The sequence below is a fragment of the Anopheles arabiensis genome, chromosome 2 (assembly GCF_016920715.1).
Source record: "Anopheles arabiensis isolate DONGOLA chromosome 2, AaraD3, whole genome shotgun sequence".
Lineage (NCBI taxonomy): Eukaryota > Metazoa > Arthropoda > Insecta > Diptera > Culicidae > Anopheles > Anopheles arabiensis.
Window position 1 is genome coordinate 14,431,842 of NC_053517.1, and position 26,836 is coordinate 14,458,677.

General features: G+C 49.1%; 4 protein-coding genes across 10 annotated transcripts; 3 read left to right on the top strand and 1 right to left on the bottom strand.

Annotated features, from left to right (window-relative positions):
- Positions 1–558: 558 nt before the first annotated feature.
- LOC120893826 lies at positions 559–1,875 on the top strand. Its single transcript, XM_040295955.1, has 5 exons — positions 559–879; positions 964–1,038; positions 1,100–1,180; positions 1,250–1,400; positions 1,545–1,875. The coding sequence occupies exons 1-5, from the start codon at positions 780–782 to the stop codon at positions 1,597–1,599; spliced, it is 462 nt and encodes a 153-aa protein (XP_040151889.1). The 5' UTR covers positions 559–779; the 3' UTR covers positions 1,600–1,875.
- A 275-nt stretch (positions 1,876–2,150) lies between these two features.
- On the top strand, positions 2,151–3,238 carry LOC120901951. Of its 2 annotated transcripts, none has more exons than XM_040310332.1 (4): positions 2,151–2,446; positions 2,515–2,592; positions 2,666–2,749; positions 2,821–3,238. In XM_040310332.1, the coding sequence occupies exons 1-4, from the start codon at positions 2,431–2,433 to the stop codon at positions 3,003–3,005; spliced, it is 363 nt and encodes a 120-aa protein (XP_040166266.1). In that variant the 5' UTR covers positions 2,151–2,430; the 3' UTR covers positions 3,006–3,238. The 2 variants fall into 2 exon arrangements, with proteins under 2 accessions (XP_040166266.1, XP_040166276.1); XM_040310342.1 differs by having other exon boundaries at positions 2,669–2,749.
- On the bottom strand, positions 3,062–21,543 carry LOC120901902 (unc-112-related protein-like). Of its 4 annotated transcripts, none has more exons than XM_040310278.1 (7): positions 21,469–21,543; positions 19,808–20,414; positions 10,846–10,994; positions 6,079–6,471; positions 5,433–6,001; positions 4,663–5,353; positions 3,062–4,578 (listed from the first exon to the last, which is right to left on the bottom strand). In XM_040310278.1, the coding sequence occupies exons 2-7, from the start codon at positions 19,932–19,934 to the stop codon at positions 4,378–4,380; spliced, it is 2,130 nt and encodes a 709-aa protein (XP_040166212.1). In that variant the 5' UTR covers positions 19,935–20,414; positions 21,469–21,543; the 3' UTR covers positions 3,062–4,377. The 4 variants fall into 4 exon arrangements, with proteins under 4 accessions (XP_040166212.1, XP_040166195.1, XP_040166204.1 ...); XM_040310261.1 differs by having other exon boundaries at positions 21,351–21,521; XM_040310270.1 differs by having other exon boundaries at positions 21,253–21,521.
- On the top strand, positions 16,778–26,248 carry LOC120901925 (beta-galactosidase-like). Of its 3 annotated transcripts, none has more exons than XM_040310309.1 (7): positions 16,778–17,407; positions 23,912–24,226; positions 24,311–25,003; positions 25,077–25,355; positions 25,442–25,573; positions 25,644–25,895; positions 25,968–26,248. In XM_040310309.1, exons 1-7 carry the CDS (start codon positions 17,402–17,404, stop codon positions 26,154–26,156), a joined length of 1,866 nt encoding a protein of 621 aa, XP_040166243.1. In that variant the 5' UTR covers positions 16,778–17,401; the 3' UTR covers positions 26,157–26,248. The 3 variants fall into 3 exon arrangements, with proteins under 3 accessions (XP_040166243.1, XP_040166227.1, XP_040166234.1); XM_040310293.1 differs by lacking the exon at positions 16,778–17,407 and adding an exon at positions 22,911–23,065; XM_040310300.1 differs by lacking the exon at positions 16,778–17,407 and adding an exon at positions 23,573–23,788.
- The last annotated feature ends 588 nt before the right edge of the window (positions 26,249–26,836 follow it).

Consider the following 26,836-nt stretch of genomic DNA (forward strand, 5'->3'; position numbering starts at 1 on the left):
AGAAACTGTTTACATTCTGCCTTCTTGCCTGACTTTTTGCTGTTGAGAAATGCTCGATGACCTATGTTGAAGATTATTTTCTCTTGTTTTATATATATCCTTTTGTTGGTAGTCACGTGCACGAAGATGAACGTGCCAAATGGACGGGGGAAGAGAATCTTACGGACGGTCTGCAAGTGACACGTGTAACATTTCGTTTGCCATTTTCGAGTTGCATTACAAAATATTGTCCAATATAACACATTTCTTTACAATGTATTTGATTATTGTTTTTTTCAATTCCATATGATAAATTTTAGCAAAATTGTTATAACTTGCCTATACTTGTCTTTTGAAACTAAATGAACCCCTACCTACCGTATTCGCCATCAACCATTGCCCCTCTGCTTGGCGCACATCACGCAGCTCTGCCTGCGGGTGACAGGTTCGTTTTATTTCTTCCTATACATCCACTGCGTTCGCCTGGTATGACGCACCGTGGGATGCAGCCGTTGTGCAGGATTTGCGTAGTAAATCGTTACAGTGGCGATTTGCTATTTAAAACGCGATTCACCCGGCCCGGAAGCGTTTAGTATTCTTTTCGCCCTTGGACGGAGCAATTAGCCGCTCTCGCTGGAGTTTTGAAATCATAGTGCTCGCCAAGTGGTAAGGGCACCCCTAGTGCGTGCCGTTGACTGAGACGAAGAGTTGGTTGATTGGTGTTTGTGAGTGGGAGGTTTATTGGAGCAGTACACTCCGCCCAGCACTCGGCAATCAAACGGACTCTCCATCGTACGGCGATGGAAGTCAACAAGCGCTGCCTGTGGCTGTTTGCCTTTCAGCTGTTTTGGTTCCTGTGCTTGGTGGAATCCTATCCCGAAGGTGTGAATTTCTACAAAGGTTCGTGTATGCAAAGCATTGCATTCCCTTTTTGCTGCCTAAATAAGACTTACCAAACGGTATATTCACTGCCTCACCCACCAGACTGGCTGCGTAACAAAAATGAGGACGATGTCGAGCGAATGATAGCAGAGGATCAGTTCGAAGCACCAAAGCTATGTAAGTCCGTTGTTTTAGGCTACCTGCTTTGGCTTAGTGTTCACAATGAATCTCCTCTCAGTCTTTTACAGGACACCGAGCTCGTTTACCGATCTCGGGATGGGAGAACCGTTGGAGAAACGGACGGTCAACAGATACAAAAGTGAGTAGAATGTTGAACCGGTCAAAGTGATTGTGTTACTAATGGTCATCCATCATCACCCCCAACCAGACATGATGATCGCCAAGGACAATCTTGATGCACCACTGACGGACGATGCCGAGCAGACGAAGGAAGCGACCCGTTACTACTTTCCGCGCATCACCCCCAAACGGTCACCGGGTGCCATCCTGAGCTGGGCCATTCCTGCCGCTAATCGAGTGTAAATAGACTGATCCTCCCCTCCACCTGCAAACCCTTACCCACTCACATGAGGAGAACTGGTCCTCACGCTGCACGCTCTCCAGTGCCCCCTGTCCCTGCTCCACACTGGTTTCAGCCCTAAACATCTCCACATCTATTTCAGGCGTGTCATCAGCACGAACTATCGACCACCGGGAATCAATCGGCCGGCCGCCTAATGCAGCGGCCCACCTTACTGGGAAGTGTGTTAGAGCACAATGTCATGATCTCGCGTTGCAAACTTCGATCTTCGGTTTGGTTCGAAGCGTTTTGTTTCATCTCGTACTTCGTTGCGCCTTCGTTTCCATAATATGTACTAACGCGTACATCAGCACTGGCTTTTAGAGAGGGAGAGAGAAAGTGGGCGAGAGAGCGGATTGAATAGTTGTTTTACCATCGTGTCGTCTGTAACATCAATATGGATAAATATAATCTTCGGGTTCTGCTAACAAAAATTATCTACGACCAACTTTAGCGCACAATGATGACATGAGTTTTTGTTTCGGTTCGAAGATATTGCCCTTGTGTTTGGATAACTGCATAAAAATGATAACAACGGTACCCGACAAATGACGCAAATGAATAAAACAGCAGTAAAATTGGTTTTCGGATAAAAATTGATTATGTAGTCATGAAACCGTCAATTCAAATTGAACGAACAATTGCGCAAAGCGCCATCTAGCGGAATTTATAGGAAACATATTACAAAACATCGGCTTTCCAGGGATCGGCACGTCACTTTACATCAACTCTTTGCTTCATCCGTCCGTGTTCATTAAAAGGCAATTCTTTTTCTGCTAATTTAACATGGTAATTCCGCCAGAAACGTTCATTTAGTGGAATGCAATAGGTAACTGTATAAAAGGCGATAAAAAAACACATAGAAAGCGAAAAAAGCAAAACCAAAAGAGCTGTCATTCCAGTGGTACAGCAAAAACCTTCAGGTAGTCCATTTTTCAAGACAAACCCAAACCGTGAAGTCATCACGCACTCAACACTAAACATCCAACATGTCGGAAGAGAAAGGTAAAATATATGCTTGGCATCTGCTACAATAGCATGGTGACGATTTTAATGGCACGTTTACCTTCCAGCTGAAAGCTCCTCATCCCAGGAAACGTACATCTACAGCCTAGAAACCCACCCATCCGGCAACGGTCATGAAATCCAAGGTAGGTCCTACAAAATTGACTCGAAACACTTTACATTGCCGCCAATCTCAAACGTTGTCATTTACGCTGCTAGCAGATGTTTTCCATGTCGTGCAACCGCAAAGGAAGAGAAAGATACAAACCAAGGGTACAAGAATGACACGCACCACACAACCTCGTAAGTAACGCCTCAACATCCTTCCAACATCCAACGGACACGTTTGCTTGTGGTTTCTTGTTCTGCTTTAGCTCCGAAAACGGGAGAGTGTCTCAAATCCAGCTACAAAGCGTGTCTGGTGTCGGCTATAAAGAAAATGGTACTAGTAGACAAACTCGAAACGGAGATCCTAGCTCGCCATCGTAATTTCACCTTGAAAAATCGCGAACAAACAACTGCTCCAAACGATCCCACCAACGCCAATAGTGGTGCTTAATCTTCCAATCCCACAGTCACACAGAGAGAAAGAAAGAAAAAAAACACCACTGCTCATCAGGTATTAATTGTTAATCGAATTTATTGCTTCAGTACAACAGTAAAATTAGTCCTAACATGTTTGCCTACGAAACGAAGAACGAATTACACATGACAAAAAAACAGTATGTCCCCCCCTCTTTCGCTGCGAACTGGCGTGCGTCCTCGCTCTGTATCCCGAACCCGTACAGCAGCGGTAAGTGTAAGGGAGGTAGCGAATTAGTTTGTGCTAGTTGTAAGTGGATATCCACCAATCAGGCGTAAGTTGTTCGCTAAGTGCCACCCAGTGCAAGCATGTTAAGTAGCTTCGGATAAGGGCTTGGTGCGTCTACATTCGACAGTTGCGTCGCTCGCTGGTTCGTCTACTAAGTTGTTGCTGTTTCAAGTTAAGTTTTTGTTAACCAGTAGCGTGTTAAAATTAGGCAGGAAAAAGGGACCAACTCAATTACAAACATACTAAACAACGTACGAACAAACACATACACATTCACTGCCATCGTTGGCATAGATGCATGCTACAGCCTACGTCAGCCATTATCCTTTTGCAAAGAGGCACCGTTTTTTTCTCTCTCTCTAGTTTTTGTCACTTGATTATCCTGCAGAAAGGTACAGGAAGACAGTACAGGATCCACTACATCCCGCTTGGAAGGCTATCGCGGACACGATTGTCGTTACGCGTTCAATCCCGCTTGATAGGGATGGTTGCGGCAAATCCGACGTAATCACCGTGCCGTCTCAATACTTTAACTTTCGCTACTAATTATCAATAAGTAAGGCAATTTGATTGTATTTTCGCTTTTTGCTTTCCTTCGGGCTTGCTTCCAATATTTCTTTTAACAATTGCTAGCTAAAACTCGTACACAAATAGTTCCAATCGCACGCTGGAGCTAAGACACCAAGCCCGAGCTCACGTGTCGCACATATCCTAAATCGAATTGGTTTTGCTTCTGCTTGTTGCTGCAGAAATTTGTTAGACAACAAAAGCTTTATGTTTTGCCAAAGAAAACTGTGATACAGCAATGGAACCCGGCCGATCTTTGGTCCAACTGCCACAACATCATCCCGAAGCAACGGCTCAAAAGAATACAAACGGAAAGGGTTAATTGGGATCTTCCCCTCCCTATGGATAGGGAGAGGGACACGATTATACAGTAAACGCTATACTTTCTAATCAACTAATGTTATGTACAGTACAACAAAAGAGTCAAAACGAAGATTAAAGTTTACACGTAAAACAAGTAAAATTATGCCAAGGCATCGCCATGCCATACTGTGGTTGTATGTGTGTTTGTTTTGGGAACGGCATATTATTGGCGCCTCCCTTTTTCACCTCCCTAATTCCAGCCACCCGTTAGCTTGTGGAATAGCTCCTCGTTGAGCGTTTGGTTCGTTTCCTTCGAACGCATTGACATGAAGATGTAGCCACCGATGAACTCGTGTATCACTTTGCAGTCCGCCGACAAGCAGGAGAATACGACCGTTTCGTTCTGGAACTGTACCATCATGCACCGGATCTCCCAGTTGACGTTCCAGGCCTGCAGTGAAACAGAATCGTAGAGAGCAATGGGTCAGTAAATGTAGAAACCTCCAATTATACACCCCACAACAAAACTACCCACCTTCATTGTGTTGTATCGCCACGTCTTCAGATGGTCGCCGGTGGCAATGTCCATCTTCATGATCCGGTTGCTAGCGACACCGAGCAGCTCCTCCTTCTTGTGCCCGTCGAACTTGATCACGAACAGCGTGACGCCGAACTCGGGCAGACTCTGCCACGCCCGGATGTAGCTCAGCTTCGCCTCGATCAGCGACAGATCCTTCACGTTCGCGTGCGCCTCCAGCATGCGGATCATGGCCTTGCTTTTAAGCTTTTTCGCGTACCGCGGTGCCAGATACTCGCTCGGATCGATCTCACCCGGGTTGATGTTGATGGCCGGTGCCTGGGCCGGCTTTTGCATACTGAGGAAGGACCGGATGCTGGCCACCTCACTGTCGTACGAGCTGTCCGCGAGCGACCGGCCCTTGGACGCGAGCCGACAGGCGGCCATCCACTTTGCGTACTGCTCCTCGTTGTCGCACCGGATCCACATCTCGCTGTTGATGCTCTGCTCGAGCGGCACCTCCAGCTTGATGTTGAACTTCTTCTGCGCCAGATTGACCTCGGGCGTCACCTCGCACCCGCGCAGATTGATCGTCACCTGGGGCGCACTGTTGGCGCGCGCGTCCTCGCGCGACTTGTACAGATGCAGATGCAGATCCTTGTACGTGAACCAGTAGCGCTTGTAGCCCTTCAGGGTGAACTTTTTCGGCCTGCGAAAGAGGGAAGATTAAAGAGGGTACGGTAAAGCCTCGTCTCCAAAAGCGTACAGTTCCGAAAACACACACTTACTTCAAGAATCGCAAATAATCGGTCAGCTCCGGGATGTGGGTAATGTCGCCAGCGTTCACCCCATTACTCGGTCCCTCGAGCGTAATCTGCAGCTCGCGCAGTGCCGCATCGACGTCGTCGTCTGCCGCATTGTCCAGGCTGGAGGTGTCGATGCCCGAGTCGGCCTGCGGCACCTCGTTCTGCTTGTTCACCTGCAGCTGGAGCGCGCCGAACATCAGCATCTCCTCCTCGGTGCAGTCGATCTCCTCGTTCAGCAGCTGCCACTTGGCCTGCTCGTACAGCTGGTTGATGCGCACCTGGTCGTACTTCGGGTTTAGGTCGAAGAACGTGTAGTACTTGAAGCGCAGGCAGAGCGTCTCAAACTCCCGTATGCCCTGCTCCATGATGGAGAGGGACGAATCGAGCCAGCTAATGTTCATGCGCGCCCGCTCGACCAGCGTTTTCGGCTTCAGCAGGCGCGATCGTGCCTCCGGGCTCGGTGCGTACGGACTGTAGGCCAGGTTTTCATTCCCATCGCCCGTGCTGGACGAAGAATCGCTGTTGCCCGACCCATGGCCGTGTCGTAGTGTCTGAAAGGGGAACGGGAAGTTACCATTACAACCGGTTGCAGCAACCGCGAAGATGTACGAAAGGAGCTACTACTTACGCCCGTCGGTGAGCTGATCGGTGTGCTTTGGAGGGCCGGTTTCGGCGTGGAGAAGTGCGCGTTCGGTACCGGTGCGCACGAGAACGGTCCCTGGTGGACCGGACCGTCCAGGCTGCCGTTGCTACCGTTCAGGTTGTGGGCAGCGACCGGGATGAACGTGTTGGTGTCCGGCGCCAGATGGATGTAGTCCCGCCCGTTGCCATTCTGTTCGATCGGGATCTTCTTCTTCGCCAGGTCGGCGTAGTTCTTCTTCAAATGCATCGGCTCGAGCGGCTTGCAGAGGGACAGCTCCTCCGGGTGTCTGATGCCAAGGTCCTTGCAGAGTGCGACCACCGCACCGAACGTTTTGATGGAGAAGTCAACCCGGCAGTCTAGGTATCGGAGGTCCGGCATCTAAAAAATGGGGGAGAAAATGTGATGCAACAAGAGCGTCTATGATTAATGCATTGTTCCATGCAATCGTGAATGAGAGTGTCATAAAGCAAACCACAAACTAGCTATCAATTAGAACCTTGAACCTTCGTCATTCGCCCCACCGTGGCGAGCAATTTAGTTCATGTCCGCAGCCCCATAATAATAAAGGCTAACGCATTCCCGTGCGCACAACGTGCCGAACGTGACGATGATACCCCGAGCGGGCGGCAGCAAAACGTTGGCATGTGTTGGTGGCACATTTCAATTAAGATTCATTACGAGGGCAGCAAACCGTTTAAATTAACCCCGCGCGCTTTCACTTCCTTACGCGCTGTGGCCATCCTCCGGCTCGCCGACGGCGCGCCATGGGAAGAAAGTCTTGCGAGAGAATTTAAATGTCTGATGCGCACAAAATCACAGCTCCTCTACTTCCCCCGCTCATTCATTGATTTAATCGCTGGCAGGCCCATCAACTAGTTAATAAAAACAAACAAATTCTGCCCTTCTCTCTCTCGATCGCCGTGGTTGAAGCAGGGGGGGACTTTCGGTGACCCAGTTTTGTGTGCGCTGCGATCTTCTCCGTTATCCAGTCATCGCGTGAAAAAGGCACACCAATACTGGAGCGGTTTGTTTCTCTTTCCAGACACTTTGGTGTGTGCCGCGATATTCTGTGTGTGCCTTGGTTCTACGCCTCAGCAACAGCGGCCGTTGTTTCGTTATCTTGCGAGGAGCGAACAAATAATCCTCCCGCGCCCCAAACAAAGCAAAGTTATTCCATCCCTTGCTCCCGCATACGGATATGGCGCACGGCAAAATCGTGACCAAATGGCCAGCACCGTACTCCGAAACGGGCATTCGATGGCGCGTGCAAAACTGGACGCCGTTCTGGACGGCCTGTGTATCGCACTGATGTCATGGCCCCAAAAGCTCTCCGAGTGTGTGAGCTGCGCGACACGCCAAAACGGAATAATTAATTCGTAACTCTTGTCTCTCTGTGTTGGCGTCGCCTAAGTTGTGCGTTACTCTAATGAATTGTTTGAAAAGGCGTTAAATGGCCGCTGTCCACTCATTCACAGCTTCGCCGTTGATCAACTTTTAGTGTGGCTCGCTTGTCCGCTGGAGCGTTTCTAGCAGCAAAATGAAGATTTCATCCAAATTTGTTGGGTCGAGCTTGTCGAAAATCCTCATCATATCGCGTGTCGCGAAGCAAATCACGACCTTTTTTGGGAGAAAGTGTTTGTTGCGGGCCGGTACGAGCGCGCCTGTTAGCATTTTGCATGAGTCATTCCTGGTTTATGTTTGTCCATCCATTATAGTGATAGTGATTCATGCGAAAAAGTGTGATCAGCGAGCGCCCTTTTTTTCGCTTTTCAGTTGGTCCCGTTGGTTTGGTCCGGTTGGGGCCTTGGCACTCGTTTTCCCCCTTCCGTGTCGTGATAGCGAATAACCAGCGGGGAAGCACAACGACTTGGTTAGGCGCCAACAAAGCGCTTGCAAATGCATCACAAAAAGCATCGCCCCAATCGCATGTGTTTGCTTTGAGCTGGGACGCAAATGGGTAAATGTGTGGTCTCGATTCTCGCCTTTGGATTGCTTCAAAGTTTCTGCGAATGACTCAAGTGAGAGCTCAACGCATAGAACTCGCAATAGTTTTATTCAAACATTTACGATAATCGATAACCGACGACGAAGTGTTTGCGTCATGTTTTAATACCTAATTTACCATTAAGCTCTTTCTCTCGTGCCTCTTTCTTTCACTCTGAACCCGATACCTTCACCATCTGGTAGAGGCTTGTAATGGAACCAGCGCAAGCAAAAGGGGTTGTAAAAATGCTTGAGTTTCATGACAAACACCGCAGGCTTAACTGGTGCACTGTGGGGAACTAGTTAGTGTACCCACTGATAAACAGAGCAAATACACCACGGTAAACATGCGGGGCCGTGGATCGGGAGATACGCGCGGTTCTGATACCGAATGGTCGGGACAGGCTCTGGCATTCTCACACACACACACACACACGCACGTCCATTCCGAACGCCGAAAGAAGGCCAACCTGTGTGCTAACAGCCTGGGCCGCTGTTGCAATCACGTCGCCATCCTCGTCGTCGTCGCCCACTTAAACCAGGCGGCCACTTTTCGACGCCCTTCGCGTCAAATGTCAAGTATCCGCCACTTTGTAGCGCACAGTGTTTGTGTGTGTGTGTGTAGGTTTTGCTGGGTGTCCCCCATCACAACTGTTTTGCTAAACTACTTAAAAACAAAAAAAAAAGAGCGACCCGGGGGAACGAAAGTTTTCCTTCGAAATATTCTAAAACACACGCCTCAAATTGGCATTTACCCACGGTTTGGTGCGCAAACGCACCCAAACGCGAACAGTTGGCCGGTGGCCAGGTTTGTTCTGGACGGGCAACCAACCAACCAACCAACAGGTGCTGCTCCCCCCTGCTGTAACCATTCGTAGGTGTCTATGTGTGTTGGTTGCTCTGTCCCTTTCCTCTCTTGGTTCTGCCGCGGGGAGCGTGATTCAAACCTTGAACCAAAACCCATCCGGTGGGAGATTTAAGGAGATCGACGAACGGCGTGGAGTGTTGTGGTGTGCTTGCAAGAATGGTTCCAACCTGCACACTGCACACCTTATTAGCTGCGGCAGAACGTACTCCAACGGAGACCGGATGTTGCTAGCCGCGCAAAGGTGCTGATCACTGTTGATAGCGCAATACGTCACCAAACCGTACCATAATTGGATTAACGATCACTCCTCTCCACCACTTGACATTTTACGCTCACCATTGAGGGGGAGTCATTTAACATTCTAAAATATGCATATCCACATAATAAGCGTCGATCGCACCCGTAACGCCTCCACGCACAGGCCCCAAAGCAGACCCGACTCGAACTGTGGCCAAACTAGATCCAAACTAACTCACAAACGCCATTCGGCGGCTGTAAGGTGTCCGCCGGCCCTCCCCTCCCCTGGGTCAAGATTAATGAATCCTTCTGCGGCTGGAATGTGACCACTGGAGGTGGAGATTGAATTTCCCTGACGCCTCCCATACGCAGAACCATGCACTTGGCGAAAAGCTTTACGCTCCAGTGAGCCAACAGCTCCAAAAACCCGCCCATCGTGCCACATTTCAAACATTCATTAGGTGGTTCGTGCGAAGTTGTACGGTACATTTTAACCCCTGCTACACTCGTATGCTAATGCATTTGCGTTACCGCGCAACCGGCAAACCTACGCTCGGCAAAAACAGCGTGGTGGAGCATGGGGACGCACCACCGGGGTTGTCGTCGCTGGTCGATCGCATTCACGTTCGACTTCGACTTCGACAACGGGACGGGCGGGGATGGCCTCTCATGCCTAAAAATAAGCCGCTGCGTACGATCGCGCAACTGATCGCGCACTCGGCTGGTCAGCAGCGTGGGGCCAGCGGATGTGGTTCATTTCGATACGCCACGCCAACACACGGCCTCCTTCTTCTTTAGTCTAGGACGGGGAATGGCGTGTGGCCATGTCATCTCCGGTTATGATCGGCCGTGCGGTGATGGAGTGCCCCAAGCTCGCGCATCTTCGCTGCCAAAGCCGCGCACACACGTGCTCGTTAAGAGAGCGTTTTTGCTGTGGCGGGACGACGAACGGACCAACCCCCGAAAAAGGTCAATAGGCAATAAAAATGGCGGACCTAGGGTACGCCAGAAAGTGATCGGTCGCGTTTCATATTTTTAGCGTCGGAGTTGGCCCTTTTTGTTGTTGTTGGTTTGTTTGCTTTAATGGCCTAGATGTGCGCAGGGATGGGGTTGGGTACTGTCTTCAGTTTTCATAAGCAGTTCCTCCCACTCTGTATGCTGCTATGTGATCGCACGGTTGCTCTCGGATCGGTTCTGTGTGGGACGTGCGAAGATCAAATAGCACACGCAAGTGTGGAGGATACTTGAGGAGGGTTGGGACAACTGTTTTTTGGGATAGTCAAATAACACGATCATCTTGTTGACCGATCGAGCGTTGTTCATTTGCAGCAGCAGCAGCGGCGGCAAGAGCACGTTCAAAGAGAAAAAGGCCGCCAAACAGACCCCGCTCGTTGACCTGCGAAATGATTGTCCATGTTGCGGTTTTCATACAGATGGCGTCGATGTACCGGAAACTGCAGAAACTGAATTGGCCAATTAAGCCATTCCAGTAGAGCCTGATGTTTGAGACTCCTACGTGTACGGTTTCTTGATATAGCTTAAGATCCAGTGTGTACTGTTGGTGTTGCAACAGCGTTACAACGGTAATCCACCCATTCTGATGCGATAAAACAGGTACAAGGGTGGGTTCGTTCCGTTCCAACGAAATTGACGAGGCCGCTTACCTGAACTCGCAACGTTTTGTGCATCGGTGTGAAGTGCAGCAGGGCGTCCGCGTGTAGGCCCACCTGGTCGAGCGTTGACTTGGTGCGCGTCAGCCATTGGTTCCGGGTCGGCCACCACAGTGCGTGGTCTGACCAATCTTTCGGGTTTTCTGGAAAATGGAAAGACAAACGAGGAGATGTTTAAGTAATCCGCCTCAACAGCCAACAGTGAGTGGTTTAGTTTATCGCCGTAATCCTAGTGAATGTTTAAATTTCCTTTTTGTGCTATTTTTCTATATTGATGTCGATGAAATAAAGCTTAATTGTATATGCTGATTCAAACGGAATTCAAACTGCCGATCTGTTAAGTACCAACCAACGATCCTTATATGGGTGCTGTAAACATCGTACATTACTCGATATGTTGACGTATTTCGAAGATAAATAAAACATCATACAACATACAAACATTTGCCAAGATAAGACTCAGTACACACGTGGCTAATCTACGTTGTTGGCAGAAAACGTTACAGAGGATGGTTCGAACAACATTTCGCCACGAAGCAATAAACCGTCTGTAGATTAAGCTGTCAAACATCCGCAGCCGCTGGTCGATGGCCCGATGGCCCATAAACGACCCAACGGAGGGTCGATTTGCACATCCCTTTGAAACCGATAAAATGTAACAAAAGGATGCACACAATGAATGGTTGCAGCACCAATATCTTTTTACAATGTACGCGTCGTTCACTCGCAACAACTTTCGCAACTGTGTGCATACTTTCTCTTCCCAGACGGGATGCGCACACCGCCGCACATTTGGGTCGTAATTTAAACCATGCCCACAGATCTCCGGCGGTCACAGTCCCTTGTGTTTGTTTCCCCCTTGCCCGGTCCATTCCGTAACATCGCCCAACAGAGCAAAACCATCTGCTGGCAGTTACCGGGGGTGTGTATGCCCGCTGTACAGTGTAATTCATTCCGCTTCATTTTCCGCTCCTTCTTGTCTATTTCTCCTGCCTCTGATTGGTTGGACATTCAGGAACTTCCACACTGATGGGTCGTCGATTTGGGTTAGATGTCGGAATTTGTGTAACCACTTGAAAGACATTCAGATCGGTCAGTATCGGTATTGGTAACGTTTTTAAAAGACTACTGTAGTAGCGATTGGTCAGTTGTTGGTTATTGGAAGATGACCCTAAAAATAACCCATCACGACTAGAATGCGGGTTTCCTGGTCTTTTGGCATCGATCACTCGCAAGAACTCGTAGAGCAGTAATCATAAGCTCACACCAACTGCAGATGTGTGGTTTTCATCACACACACACATGAAGATCACACACAGTAACTCATCTCAAGTGCTCTCCGGATGGATTCAGATTTCCTCTAAAGGCTTTTGCATCTTCTTCCGACCCGTAATGACACCTCCGGTGTACTCTCCGGCTTTCCCAATTCCCTTCGCACTTCACTGGAATTCATCCGCGGGCCCGGGACCCGCCCTGGCCCTGGACGGAAAGTTGCCAACCGAACCGAAACATTGCCAGACTAGTCGACATTTACGAGCGCGGCGGGTTGCGGCGGCGGCGGCGTCGTCTCAGTTGTCTCGGCATCCGGGGAACTGGGGCTTTGTTGGGCGAGCTATAAAAAGCGATGCTCGCAGATATTTATGAGAATTCGAAACACACATCGGCGAAGGTTAAAGTTATGCTCGGCAATATCTCAACAGCTCCGAGTGGAAGATTTCCAACCGAGGAGCGCAGTGTGAGGTGGTATGAGGGAAGGCGATTGTTTTTCGAAAACATTAGACTCCGATCTTACTACCTTCCTTCCCTCGCTCGCCCTAATAATTCTTCTCAAGCAGAATGGTTTATGCATGCGTGTGCGATTGCGATGGGTTTTTGCGTTTTTCTTGGTGCTATAAATAGTACAAAAACCGCTAGCCGAACTTGAGCATCATCTCGTGGCAAGCGAGGCAGCGTGTGTTTCAAGCTAAAACAAAACCTTCACTAGACAGAAGAGACGACAAAGATGGGGTTTGGGGCGCTGAAAGCAGTGTTCGAGTTTTATTTATCGCTCTTTGTACGGGGCGGCACCGTTTCGATGCAATTTAATTAGAGGCATACGATTCAGGGATATTAATGCGTTTAATATCGAATATTAAATCTCATTCTGTTTTAGTTTATTGCACAAAACTCCCGCCAATCATCCATTTTATATCCTGACCTAATCAATCAAAGAAGACGCTAAACGGTAAACTCCATCATATCCTTCCTTTTCAAGCTCACGCTCCTCTCTAAACCTCTATATCGACCCGCCTGGACACAGGACATTGGCCACCGACATTTTTATTGCTCCATTAGCCACTATTAATCACTCAATTTACACGCCATAACCTTGTGCAGGCGGCTTTGTGGCAGGAAATTAACCCGCTTCCTTCCGTTCAATATCGGGGAAAGGTTGCCCGTTATCCCGCCTAGAACCGGCCTTCCCTCCACTCGAAACCCTGGTTCGCCGTCACCGAATACTGGTGATAAAATTTCCCATTTAATCCAGCGCCGATGACGGTAAAAGTGTCACTGTGGCTGGCTGCAGTGTCTGGACGGGTGGGAGTTATCCGGTGCTGAATAGTGATAGCGCGCACACCACGACCCTTTTTTCGATTGCGCGTAGTTACGGCCCGGGCCACGGCACGATGTCTTGTGTTTGATTGTGTTCCTAATGGTGATGGCAGTGGTGGAATGGTACACGTGATGTCTGCCGCAAATTGTGCAAACAGCGGAAGATTCCGAATGTAGGTCTAGGCTCGAGCGCGCGCCCGAGCTTCTGCTGCCAACGTACGCCATTTGGGGCGATGGTGGTGGAATTCAATGTCAATGTTGGGGAAGCGCGCGCGGCGCCCTATCGAAAAAAAAACGCAACGCCTTATCGTACCGACGGGATCACGACGGCGACGCCCCTCGAATGACACAAACGGGCGTATGTGCGAAAAGAATTTTATCGTACCAACGGCTGGAGAAGAGGAGCGTCGTACGTGGAAATCAGGGTCGGTACGGTACCGCCGCTGTTTGAATGCCAGCATTTGTTTTGCGCTTTGCGCCTTGTGTGCTTCCCTTGCGTACGCGATCCGCCCTAGCGGCTGGTCAGGGTTCAGCAGCAGCAGCAGCAGCTGCGCCGAAACTGTCATGATTCGAAGCAAAAATGCCATCCAAATGAAAGGAAAGGACCGCGTTTGTGGTGGTGCTGGACTCTTCGTAGAAGGTTAGAAATGGATGGCCGGTTAGCGGTTTAGGATGAAGTGCCGCCCGCGCCTCGTGCTCACAACGCACAAAGAGAGGGAGTTTGGTGAAGTACATCCAGCTGCTGCTGCTGTTGCTGCTGCTACCGAACATCGTGTCGGTGTTTCCCCTGTCAAACAATGGGGGGAGAAAAAATTGGAACACATGCAGTCATAATGTTCTCGCTCGTTCGTTTATGTCGTTGTTTTTCTCAAGGGCGTGTGCTTTAAGATGCGTTTTTGGGGTTTAAAACGAAACAACGGGGGCAAATGGTTCGTTGCGTTAACAGCGGGTCTCATTACTGAGGGAACACTTTGTAATATGAAGTGGTTGAAGGATTTCTGGAGAATACTTGCTATATAAAGCTCTTAAAAAGGGTTTACTTTAATGAGTAAAAGGGTTTAACAACTCAGACAAATACTGCTTCAACGAATGTCTTCCTAAGGCCCGGGTCTATGCACATATTGCGGAAACATTTGTTCAATAGCAATAGCATTTCCGGATTTTTCTATTTATTTAAAAAACTGTGCACATTTTTGCTCAAAAAGTAATTTAAAATTATGTTGAAATTAGTTTGTATCTGTTTTGGTATGCAAAAACGTCCAAAAATGGTCCACGCAACATTTTCATAGACCTGGGCCTCACTTCAACACACAACACGACACCATCCCTTCAATCCAAGGCCAACTCAGATGGCGCAATCGATCTGATCTAGGTTTGCTGTGGCGACTACTGAACCGTCCCCGTTTGACGGTATCGGAGATTGTCCACCATTAATTTAGCATAAACAAACACGCCCGATCCTTCGAATGTAAATGAGACACAAGCGCTGCGATGAAATCGCTCGGCGGCCTAACCAGTCACCTCCGTCCGCAATACCTCACCAATCCACACATTAGATCATCCGCTTCAAGGAGTTCTGATTAAAGCAGGCCTGGCAGTACCAAGTACCAACGGGTGGACGAACGTGAACGTGAAAGAGGAGGTGGAGGAAGAAGAAACACGCCGTGCTCAATGTGCTCAATGGAATAGTTTCTAGCACCATCGGGGTTTCTTCCGATGTCGAGATTGTCGATCGGAACCGTCTGCGCTACTTCCTTTCCCGGAGTGGGCCTGAATGTGTGCGTGTGTGTGTCCCCTCACTTCTACTTCCTCTCAACCCGCACAGACACACACACACACAAACACACACACAAATGATCATCATTCGTTTGCTCGCTCGTAGGCGCACTATTGCCCAAGGTGTATAGACGCATGGAGCCGAACCATTAGCTCAACGCGCAGCCATGGCTACGCAGCGGATGGGAGTACAAGACCAGTGCGCGACAAGGTCTTTCTGTCTGTTGTGCATCATTCAAACGCGTCTTGGGAGTGATGATATGCGTGTGTGTTTGTGTGTGTACGCGCGGACGCGCTACATTGCGTTTGGTCCGTGTGGAAATGATTGAGGGACTTGATGTTTTTAAGATTCCCAGTATAGCCCCGTATCGGAAGGGAGGATGCAGATTGCCTCCCCACGAACGATGAGGTGTGTGGGAACAAGTGTGTTGATGTGTTTTGTTTTACGTGCGTCGTATCCGCCCCCTCCCTTGCTCTCTCCGCCGCCTGGCTCTTGGATCGATCCGGGCAAAAGAGCGACCGAAGGAAACGGTCGGCCGTATTTTCGTAAACAAAATATTAAACACCATGTGTGCTGGTAATGTAATGTTTGTGTGTGCGGGGATGAAACTTGGCACGAGAGGGGAATGCATTAGAATTCACGCCCGTCTTGTGCATGGTTTCTCCCTTCCACTACACCCTCGAACAAGCAGTTCGAACTTCCTTGACACGGCTGTTTTTGGGGGCGATAGAGCAAGACAGAGAGACCCGATGATCACCGAAACACCCTGTGCGAGCGAAGTAGTTATGATGCTGCTGCTGCTGCAGCATGATCACGCACGACGACCATAACGCGATGGCGGAACCGGAGGCACTGGCGCGGACACAGCTTAAAATGAAACCAAGGACGAGTTCCTTATATGGTGAGAGTGCGGCGGGCAAAGAAAACGGTACCTTCGCAGTGTCTGAGGGGGAAGCTGTGGGAAGGAGTGAACTGAGGTGAACTGAACTGGATGGTTGGCATGGAGATGGAGCAAGAACAAGACCACATTGCTGTACGGCTGTGGAACGGATGGATGCAAGCGAACGAACCGTGCTGCGACAGCGTACGATGGTGAGTTTTGCTTTCCCTTTTTTTCCCCTTTGTAGTGCAATTTATATTTTAGTTTTAAACAAACTTTTCCCAATTAAATTCCAATCCATCGAACCTGAGCAAGATGAGTTCCGATAGTGTAGTAAATTATAACAAATCGGCAAAAGGAACGCCCCCTTCAATTAGCGTTTACCACAAGAACCGTCGGCCATTTAATACACCACCGGGTCGCGATAGTAGCGTCGCCATTGCCATCTTTATCAGGTGTACGAAGGCGACGCGCGTACCTCTGCACACAGCGCGTATAAGCGCGATACGGTGCAGCGCTCGAGCGACTCATCAGCACCAGCACACACACACATACACCGACCAACCAAAAGGGAAGATAAATCTTTCGTCGAGACGCGCTGTTCAAAGTGGTGTTGGTGCTGCTGATCGCTGAGGATCGCGAACGCGCGCTCGCTTGTTTATCTCACCCCATTCTTCGAACGCGCTCGCTGTTTGTGTGTGTGGTGCTCTCTCGCTTCGAGGTGTGGTTGGCCGCAGCAGATTCAATCCATCCGCGGCCATAAGCTGCCTGTGTTGGGTGGCTACCGTTCGTCGTAAGTGCTGCGTCATCAGCTTGCGGGTCAGTAGTGTTGTGTATTAGGTGGTATCTCGAATTGCTACCGGTCAGCCCTTCGGCACGGCACGTACTACTGCTCCCCCGCTTCCCTCCGTGTCTTCGTGCTATTAGTGTACGTGTTCTTGTTGTTGTTGTTGTTGTTGATGACAGACGAATAGTTGATCTGCGGTAGGCGCGTCCGGTGCCTTCACGTTTGACGCTCAAAACATTAGTGTGAGTTTGCCTAGAAGGGTATCGTCTCGAGCGATCTCGCAGGACGAGCAATCGCCACTGAATAAAGAACGCTTTCTCTTTCCCAACTCGCCCTCTCTTACTCGCGCTTCAAACGCCTCAATAAATGAAAATATTCTATTAATAACTATCGAAAACTGAGCGCAAACCGAAAGACGCCGCAACCGATCTACGCGAGGGACCGATCGTCCGACCGACCAAACGCGCGAGAAGGAGGATCTTGCCCGCTCTTCCCGCTGACGTGTTAACGCCAAATGATGGTGAGTTACCTTCCCGCTGGGAAGACAAACACTTTCTTTTCCCTTTTTAAACCCCGCCTGTATGCGACGCACTCACACAACCACAAGGGCATGCATACATGGCCCTGAGGGAATAGGTAGGGGATGCTGTAGAATGTAAATAAAGGGTGCGTTAGCAATGATGAGCGAACGCGACCGGCCAAGGTAAAATGGTATGAAATCAGTTACACACACACCAAAGAAAACAAAAAAACTGTAACCATTTCTCGATAAATCGTAAGGACGAACAATAAGAAAGTTCAACATCCGGAACCGAAGTTTTGCACCATAATTAATCTCAATCCTGCTGCATTCAAACGACGGAAAGTCCAACAACTGACGGGACGATGACGTAAGCAGCCACTTCACCTTCCCACCGTCTGGGATGATGGCCAAATAATTATTTTTGGTCCGTGAGTCACACTGATCTGAACTGCAACTTCGCTCCCCACACACACACACACATCCGGGCCTACGTTGGTTCCGGTAAAGGGCGGGGGGTTCGTACATCCGGTACGAGATTTGCTAGGCAGCCCAGGCGCTGGCACGACGTGAATGTTGAAAAGCCAGCACGGCTCCCGAGGGGACTTTATTGCGAGCGCGTGCCTTGGACAATCCTTCCCCTTTTTTGATGGGCGAAAATGTTGATTCCTCCAACACACACAGTGCGAACTTTGAAACGCCAATCGCGCGGGGAGGTGGTTTCTTCAGGTGTAGTGGTGTTGTTTTTGTTTTTTGCAAGCAAACGGGCAACGACGGCATTCCAGTACTGGGAACGGGTTTTTGCACTGAGGCCTGACAAGCCGTAAAACACACACACACAGGCCAATGGAATGGAGCCAATGGAACACACGGCGGCGCACCATGCACTGGGCAGCAGGCGAAAAATGCAAAGTGTGTTGCACATTCGTTTGCAGGTTCACCCGGACCCGGGAGCTTTTTGCACAGTTGGAGGAGTTGGACTCGACATCTTATCGGCGCCGCCCCGCTCGCGGGGGCATTAATTAGCTCTGCGGTAAGTGCAAACAGACCTTATAATGCGCACGAGAGCGTGTTCGGCAATCTTTGGACCGCTATCGGTGACTGTGACCTTAGATGTAGAGGCTTGAATCAATGAAGTCTTTTGATGGTTTCATTAGAGCTATAGTTATGTTTACAATTTAGTTCAAGCGATCGGAGACAATTATCATCTGGACCTGCCGTTCTTGTTTCTTGTGCAGTAATTTACTTAAAGTTGCAACATTTTTAGGATTTATTTTCTAAAGCCCTTTTCAAAGTATATTTTATAGTATCGTTAGTTAATATAAAACTTTAAAACGTATATCAAAAATGGCTCTGATGAATTAGTCACGAGTATCCCAGTACATTTTTATAGAATTCCTCCATGATGGTCTATTTAAAAAAAAAATTAATCCATATCCTGTTTCTAAGTGGAATATGATGTTGTTTTATGCATTTGACTGTGCTACGATGATACCCAACTCGTTGCCCAATAAAGCATTATGCATAATTACTCCAATTGCTGGAGATTCCTGCGTTCGAACCCGGGGGGATATGCACTTCATAGAATAGTTTCTTTGACAATCGTTGGAAAACATTCGTGGAAGTGCCTCTGCTTCATTGCTCCGTGACAACACACCATTAATCTAGTTCTGCCTGAGTCATATTTCGGCTCTCGTGACTCGTGGCAATATGCAACTGGTAAAAGTTTTAGGTACAATCTCATGTGTGTTACCCTTAGAATACCCAACAAGTGTGGTGCAACAGAATTAAATTTGATTACAAAAATTAGAATAATTCCGAATATTAAAGCTGTTACGGCTTTAAAATAGATTAATCGTGTTTTCAAGACTATTTCCTCTGTTTTGTTCAATATCCTGTAAAGTTTGGGAGTAATTTGCACACCATCCTAAAGCAACTTTGTTCGAATTTTGCTCATTTTATCACCCAGCCTTTCGACTAGAAGCCTTACAGTAACGCCTGATGCGTTACAATGCGTTACACCACCCATGGGTACAATCTTTTTAGCACCAAAGTGCCGTGTGCCCCCACGGTGATGGGTAAAAGCGCATTCCAATGGGTCATACACACCTGCCAAAGGCAACTGCACCGCAGGCCAACGCAACTGGTCCACGGGGCAACCTCCCGCCAGTGTGATGTCCAGTTGGATGGGAGATATTTTCGCCATATACTTTCGCGAGTTTATTTTCCTTTTTCCCTCCCTCCCCCCACAAAGACACCAGCAGCTAGCTCGCGCAAGTGGTCCGGTTTTGGTGTGCAACCGCGGCCGTCCCGTTCTCCCCACAATGTTTTCCACGTACGTACAAACACAGACACATAGAAACACGAGCCCACCACGTTTGGGGGGAAAAAAACACTTACCTGGATCGACCAGACGCAGCATTACACCGCCGATGTGCAGATCGCCCCGGACACGCAGCGTTTTCTGCACCTGAAGGTCGGTAATGTAGACCTTCAGGTTCCAGGTATTGTCACCTACGTGTATCATGTTGTCGCGTTGTGCCGCTTTTACCGCCGCCTCCGGCTACCTTCGCTACAAACACACACACACGCACTCACTTACTTATAGCCACTACCACACACCAGCAGGGGACAAGTGCACTTTGCACGCCCTTTTTGCACGTTGCCGTACAGCACAGGCAATCAGTACACAAAATTAATGACTTTTTTTTGGGATTGGGATGTAAAACTGCCAATCTTATCCTTCACTTCTTCACATGAACATACACACTCACTCACACAAACACAAGGCACAAGGGAAGGCACTTGATCTCAGACCCGGATAACGCACTGGCCTCCCCGTTGGAATGCCACTTTCTTCACGACACTTTCTCTGCCGTTGTACCTTTTACACGCCTCTCGAGCGGTTCGGTGCAGAAAATGGGACTTTTTGCAAACGAAACAATCTTCAAACGGCCCACAGTGGCCGAAGGATGCGCTGTGTTGCTTGAGAAGAGACACACTGAAACTGTACCAAATTATGCCGAATACAAAGAAGAAGAAGAAGAAGAAGAAGAAGAAAACACATAAATTAATTTCTATGAATATGAATCGATATAAGCACAGCACGGAGTCTCTAGCCCTCGCTCGCTCTCTCGCTGTTTTGCGTGATCGTTTACACATGCGATCAGTTGGTTCGCGCGCGCGAGAAGATCTCACCCCCCTTTAGAACGTCGATCGCGCATACCAGTATGCTCTCCAATTCCAACCCCTCACTAGGGACGTGCGTCTGTCTCTGTGTGTGTGTGTGGATGTGTGAGTGGGTTGGTCGGTTCGTGGTTTTTGCCCCACAACAGCAAAAGCGCTTCTCGAATAAACGTTGACGTAATCAGTCGCCGTGGGGTGCGCGCTACCTACAACCCCCTTTTGCGGAGGGTGCTGTGCCGATGATGATGACGATGATGATGGTGGACGGGAATTTGCACGACCGACCCCTACACTACACGCCAGCGCTTGATGTCTTCTGTGTTTACGTGTAAAGGCACGCCGAGGACGGTGTCAGGGCGACGGCACTGCAAAAGGGCTTGGGCCACAAAAAACTAAAAAAAATCCACGTTCACGGAACCAACCACCGGGGCAGCACTGGACACTGATAAGCGCACACACTCACTCACTGTTCTGTTGGAATGCGCTGCCACGGAATCTTCACCCATACTACACCACCAGCCAAGCACTAGCGGTGTGTAAAATACCACATAACACACACATAAAAAACAACACCCCACGATAAAAGAAATTATAATCAATCAATTGCTGAACAAACAAGAAGGAGGGTAGGGTAGAACACCACACACGCGTATAAGCACCTCCGCAAAACAACACACGCACGCAGGGTTCGGAGTGGGAGCTAACAATAATAAATGTCGTCCGCAGCGAGGGTCACGCGAAACGACGGCGTACGCACCGAGATCTTGTTGGTGTATCTTAGCGCGGCATCGCTGGCGTGTCGCGTTTTGGCAAGGGAACCGGGTAACGAACACCACACCGCTATTGTGTGCTAGGTACTGCCGAGAGCGACTAACATTACTGTTGGGCTTGATGATTTGTCCACTGCACAGCCGAGCAGGAGGCGAATGAATGTGCGTTCCGTTCGGGTTTCGGAATGCATGCTTGCGCGGACGGGTGTAGCGATGTGTGCGTGCAATCTTGGGCTTCTTCTGCGCAGTTTCGATGGCGAAGGGACAAGTGGTGCAACATATGTTGGCGTTATGCTGTGCTGCGGGCTGTCTATCGCTTATTTTCTTGTGTTTCATTGATGTCTATCACTGTCTAACATTGGTTTAGCTATTAAAAGAAATTTTTACAATTGGTAATGTACTTCAACTGAAAATAAATTTAATAAGTTGCGTTATGTTATGAAAAAGTATCCTTAAAATTTGTTTATTTTGCGAAAAAAAAAGAAAAGGCAAAACGACAGTCTCAAGTTCTGCCCAATAATTTTAAAATCTCTGGCTGTAAGTAAAATAAATTTATCATTTTTAAATTAAAATATTGTTAAAATACATGTATAGTTGAAAAATACCAACAAAACATGTAACCCTTTTGTTTGGTCGAAGGGAAGAACGGCCCTGCATTTGCCATCGATCGATCGAACGCATTGCCCGGTGTGTGTAAACGGCGCATTAGCAGCATCGTTCGTGCCCCTATCTAACGACATTGATGTTGAATGTATGTGTATGTGTGTGAGAGGGTGTTATTTACCGATGAGCAACCCCCGTGATGACGGTAAGGGGTAAAATATGCTCAACTGATCTAGATCAGTCCCAAACGCGCTCAGGGCGCACTTTTGGGTCGAATGAAATAGTTTTCAATTTTCTTTTATTTACGTTTAAACATTTTGCATTTGTAAAGTATGCTAAACTACATATAAAACGAGAAGCAGCAACGAAAACATCGGTTTCATTGGTTCTACTCGCTGCCATTGCAAACAACAGCCGCCTGCAAGTACTTTCTTGTAGCGCCATCTGTTATCCGATAGCTGTAGTAAAAAATTCTCTATTTTTTCAAATATTTTCAACTTTGAGCTTTGTACCGAGATTCGTTAATTTACGAACGGGTATTTAAAATTCATCATCTTCCCCTCGCTTTTACCCTACTTTATCCTCTCTCCTCACTTCAATCCTCCATTTAAATCAATTACAGTGAAAGCGGTGCGACCCACATGTTTGCGCCTAACTGCGTTCCGATTATGCATCGGTTCAATTATGCGGGAAGCGACTGGTCGATTGAATCTATCAGAATGATGCTCAGCTAATTAGTGATAAAACGTTTGATGTATTGTTTATGAAATAGTGCGACAATATGTTCTTCAAATTTGAATTTAATAAATCTAATTCGGTTACCCCTTAAGTACTTTTAAATCGACCCCCAAGTGTATTATCATCCCGAAGGACACTCCAATCCGGTATCAGAGCACGCTAAAACCCAACAGCCAGATTAACCGCTCTATCAGTCTTGTCCGCATTACCTGTGGGAACGGATGCACAACGGCGAGTAATAGTGAGGATGATCCGGCGAACGAAGCTGCTCGGTATCTGCGGTGTCGTGCTGGTGGTGGTGCTGGCGCTAACGTTGGGGCTCGTGTTCGGGCTGCAGAGTGACGACGACGGTGGGGACGAAGTAAGATTTTCCCATTATTCCCATCGCGACCAAACACTGGTCACCGAACAGGCTGGCTAATAATTAGGCGGTACAATCTTATCAAGCAGACCCAACAAGCGAGAAGAACCATCACCAGATAGACTGGGAGCTTCTCGATAATTGTCTTATCACAAGTCCGTTTCCGCCACACGCTAGCTAAGGGCATCATGTGAGTGAGAAGACTGATCACAAATCACAGGCCAAGAAGGGCAACGTGTTCGATTGAAATTAATATTTAAATTAGTTTGTTTACACTGAAACATGTCCAGTATCGAATTAGCACAAGGATTCACTCGTCCTTGTGATAGTGTTGGCACGCTTCGGCGGTGGTATCGCACTACCTTAATGCCAGCTCGGCGACGAAATTAAAAAAAATAACGCCATCAAACCGTATTGGTGTTGGTATTGGGACTGATGATAAACCAACCCCTCCTCCTCCTGCTCCGCCGCCGCTATGGTACATAAAAGGTAGTCGCGAGATTTTGTAATGAACGCTGCCGTACAACAACGCATGATCAGTTTTTCGCTGACTGCCGACCGGTGCACCACACGCCACCACGGTCTCGCACAAAGTTAACCTAGGAATATAGGGGGGAAGGAGTTGTGTTTGTGTTTGGCAAAAGTGTGTGTCTGTTGCAAATCATGTGGCTTCGTAGCGCCACCGTTCTGGCGCTGTGCCTGGCCTTCGCTGGCTCAGTGAAGGTAACGCGTGATGATATGTGCAGTGAATATCATCCGATCAACACTTCGCCTTTGCCGCTACACCCCGACGGAAGGTTTGCGATTGATTCTCACTATCTTCGTTTCATGCTTCTTCCACCAAAGGCGGAGCGATCGTTTAAAATCGACTATGAGCGGGACACGTTCGTGATGGACGGTAAGGACTTCCGGTACGTGGCTGGATCGTTCCATTACTTCCGCGCCCTGCCCGAAACGTGGCGCACCAAGCTGCGCACGCTGCGTGCCGGCGGGCTGAATGCGGTCGACCTGTACGTCCAGTGGTCACTGCACAACCCGCGCGACGGCGTGTACAACTGGGAGGGTATCGCGAACGTTACCGACATCATCGAGGCGGCGATCGAGGAGGATCTTTACGTGATCCTTCGCCCGGGCCCGTACATCTGTGCCGAGATTGACAATGTAAGCACCCACAGCTCAACCCACAACACTGAAGCGGGTGGAAGTTTGTAACGTTTCAATTTCCGTGATTTCGTCTCCCATCAGGGTGGTCTACCGTACTGGCTGTTCAACAAGTACCCCGGCATCGCGGTGCGCACCAGCGACGCCAACTACCTGGAGGAGGTGCGCAAGTGGTACGGCGAGCTGATGAGCCGCATGGAACCGTACATGTACGGTAACGGTGGGCCCATCATCATGGTGCAGATCGAGAACGAGTACGGTGCGTTCGGCAAGTGCGACAAGCCGTACCTGAACTTCCTGAAGCAGCAGACGGAGCGGTACGTGCAGGACAAGGCGGTGCTGTTCACGGTCGACCGGCCGTACGACGACGAGATCGGTTGCGGCCAGATCGATGGTGTGTTCGTTACGACCGACTTTGGGCTGATGACGGAGGAGGAGGTCGATACGCACGCGGCCAAGGTGCGCTCGTACCAGCCGAAGGGTCCGCTGGTCAACACCGAGTTCTACACCGGGTGGCTAACGCACTGGCAGGAATCGAACCAGCGCCGACCGGCCCAACCGTTGGCGGCCACGCTGCGCAAGATGCTGCGGGACGGTTGGAACGTCGACTTCTACATGTACTTCGGTGGCACTAACTTTGGGTTCTGGGCGGGTGCTAACGATTGGGGGCTGGGCAAGTATATGGCGGATATTACGTCGTACGATTACGATGCGCCCATGGACGAGGCGGGCGATCCGACGATGAAGTACACCATCTTCCGGGACATCATTGGAGAGGTAAGCGCATGGGGAAGGTGTTAGTGATAGATAAAGGCTAACATATCATATCAATTGTGATTCCTTTTTTCAGTACATTCCGCTGGCAGTGATGCCGATTCCGGATCCGGCGCCGAAGATGATGCTGGAAGCTATCCAACTGACCATGGTTGATACGATTCTTTCGGACCACGGCCGGGCAATGCTCGGTGTAGAGGCCGCCAACAAGGAGGGCCAGCTGCTTACCTTCGAGGCGCTGAACCAGAACTCGGGCTTCGTGCTGTACGAGACGACCCTGCCGAAGCTGACACGTGACCCCAATATGCTCACTATCAACGGTCTGCACGATAGGGCGCAGGTGTACTTGGACCAGGTAGCGTACAGATACGACTCGGTGCCGGCATAATCCTGATAAGTGGTGTAATTATCAATTGGCTCTTCTTCGCTACCACATTTCAGTTCCTCGCCGGTACGTTGGCTAGGGAGAACGCCATCGATTCGCTTCCCCTCACCGCCGGCTACGGCTCGGAGCTTTCCATTCTCGTGGAAAACCAAGGGCGCATCAACTTCGATATCCTCGATGACTACAAGGTATGACGGCATTATGAGAGCTGCTCAACTGTTCTGCTTCCGAACCCTTCTTATTTGACTCCTATTGCAGGGCATTTTGGGCAACGTCACTATTCAAACGTTTGCCGAACCGTACACCAAGGAGCTGGAGCAGTGGAAGATCACCGGCTATTCGTTCGATGACTACAGCAAGGTGGAACAGTTCATCAATACCGTTTCCGGTGGTTCCGGTGTGAATGGTCGCGGAATGGCCGTGCATGGGCCGGTTGTGCTGAAGGCGGTGTTTGACGTTCCGGCGTCCGAGATTCACGATACCTACATCAACATGGACGGATGGGGCAAGGTACGGTGTCGATCAGTTCCCTCCCGATAAATAGGGTCGTTAGTGAGATATATTCGCTTCGCTTCTCCGCAGGGTTTCATCTTTATCAATGGTTTCAATCTGGGACGCTACTGGCCAGTGGTTGGACCGCAGGTTACGACCTACCTGCCCAAGGAGCTGCTCAAACCGACCGGCAACACTATCGTGGTGGTCGAACAGCAGAAAGTGCCCGTCGATCGTATGCTGCATTTCTCTGCGAAGGCTATTCTGGACGAAGCCTAACCGTGGAAACGCCATCGTTACTCGATTGGTGATCGAAAAGAGCCACCAGAAGGATGAATAAAAACATTCCATCTTTTATTTAGAATCAGAAACAGACACTGCTGCTCAGCTATTATTAGTTAATGTTGCGATCGCTTATGACGTATGATCATGTCGCAAGAATGATATCACACGATGATATCACACGAGATAAAATTCTTTCTGAAGCATAGGTTTTAATCTGCTTAGCTCCAACGGCTTCTTGGGCAAACCTTATCGTTCATATCACAATCAGTTCTCACTACTCCAACTACAACTCTCTCTCCAGTTACTCACGTACCCCCCAGTCCAGTCTGACTCATCCATGCTCTCTCCTGGTCGTCCATGGTCTATCACAAACATGCCAAAATACATCCACCCTGACCTTTGCCTTCACTGGCTTTTACTGCCGGCGAACAGCAGAACCATAGCCAATTGAATAATTGCCTCCTCAAGAACGCACGACCTACCCGGGTTCCTCTCCTCATCCGTCACAGTTCTGCGTAGAATGCCATTACGCGTTCACCCCCCTCCACAAATACGCCCCTCGGGGACAACAGTGTACGTTTGTTTGCTCTCTGGCAATGGTCGGTTTGCGTCTCACGCTTATCTACATTCGAGTGCCAACCCAAGCAACGGGACACTCCCTCTGGGTGCAATGT

Bases quoted from the DNA above. Each gene is read 5' to 3' on its own strand.
- LOC120893826 (XM_040295955.1), top strand. From the start codon at position 780: ATGGAAGTCAACAAGCGCTGCCTGTGGCTGTTTGCCTTTCAGCTGTTT. The intron at 880-963 runs GTTCGTGTATGC...CTCACCCACCAG, and splicing joins AGGTGTGAATTTCTACAAAG to ACTGGCTGCGTAACAAAAAT. The intron at 1,039-1,099 runs GTAAGTCCGTTG...ATCTCCTCTCAG, and splicing joins GTTCGAAGCACCAAAGCTAT to TCTTTTACAGGACACCGAGC.
- LOC120901951 (XM_040310332.1), top strand. The intron at 2,593-2,665 runs GTAGGTCCTACA...TTACGCTGCTAG, and splicing joins CAACGGTCATGAAATCCAAG to CAGATGTTTTCCATGTCGTG. The intron at 2,750-2,820 runs GTAAGTAACGCC...GTTCTGCTTTAG, and splicing joins GACACGCACCACACAACCTC to CTCCGAAAACGGGAGAGTGT.
- LOC120901902 (XM_040310278.1), bottom strand. From the start codon at position 19,934: ATGATACACGTAGGTGACAATACCTGGAACCTGAAGGTCTACATTACC. The intron at 6,002-6,078 runs GTAAGTAGTAGC...TTCCCCTTTCAG, and splicing joins CGATCAGCTCACCGACGGGC to ACACTACGACACGGCCATGG. The intron at 4,579-4,662 runs GTGGGTAGTTTT...GTTTCACTGCAG, and splicing joins GGCGATACAACACAATGAAG to GCCTGGAACGTCAACTGGGA.
- LOC120901925 (XM_040310293.1), top strand. From the start codon at position 22,952: ATGATCCGGCGAACGAAGCTGCTCGGTATCTGCGGTGTCGTGCTGGTG. The intron at 23,066-23,911 runs GTAAGATTTTCC...CTTCCACCAAAG, and splicing joins ACGACGACGGTGGGGACGAA to GCGGAGCGATCGTTTAAAAT. The intron at 24,227-24,310 runs GTAAGCACCCAC...GTCTCCCATCAG, and splicing joins TCTGTGCCGAGATTGACAAT to GGTGGTCTACCGTACTGGCT.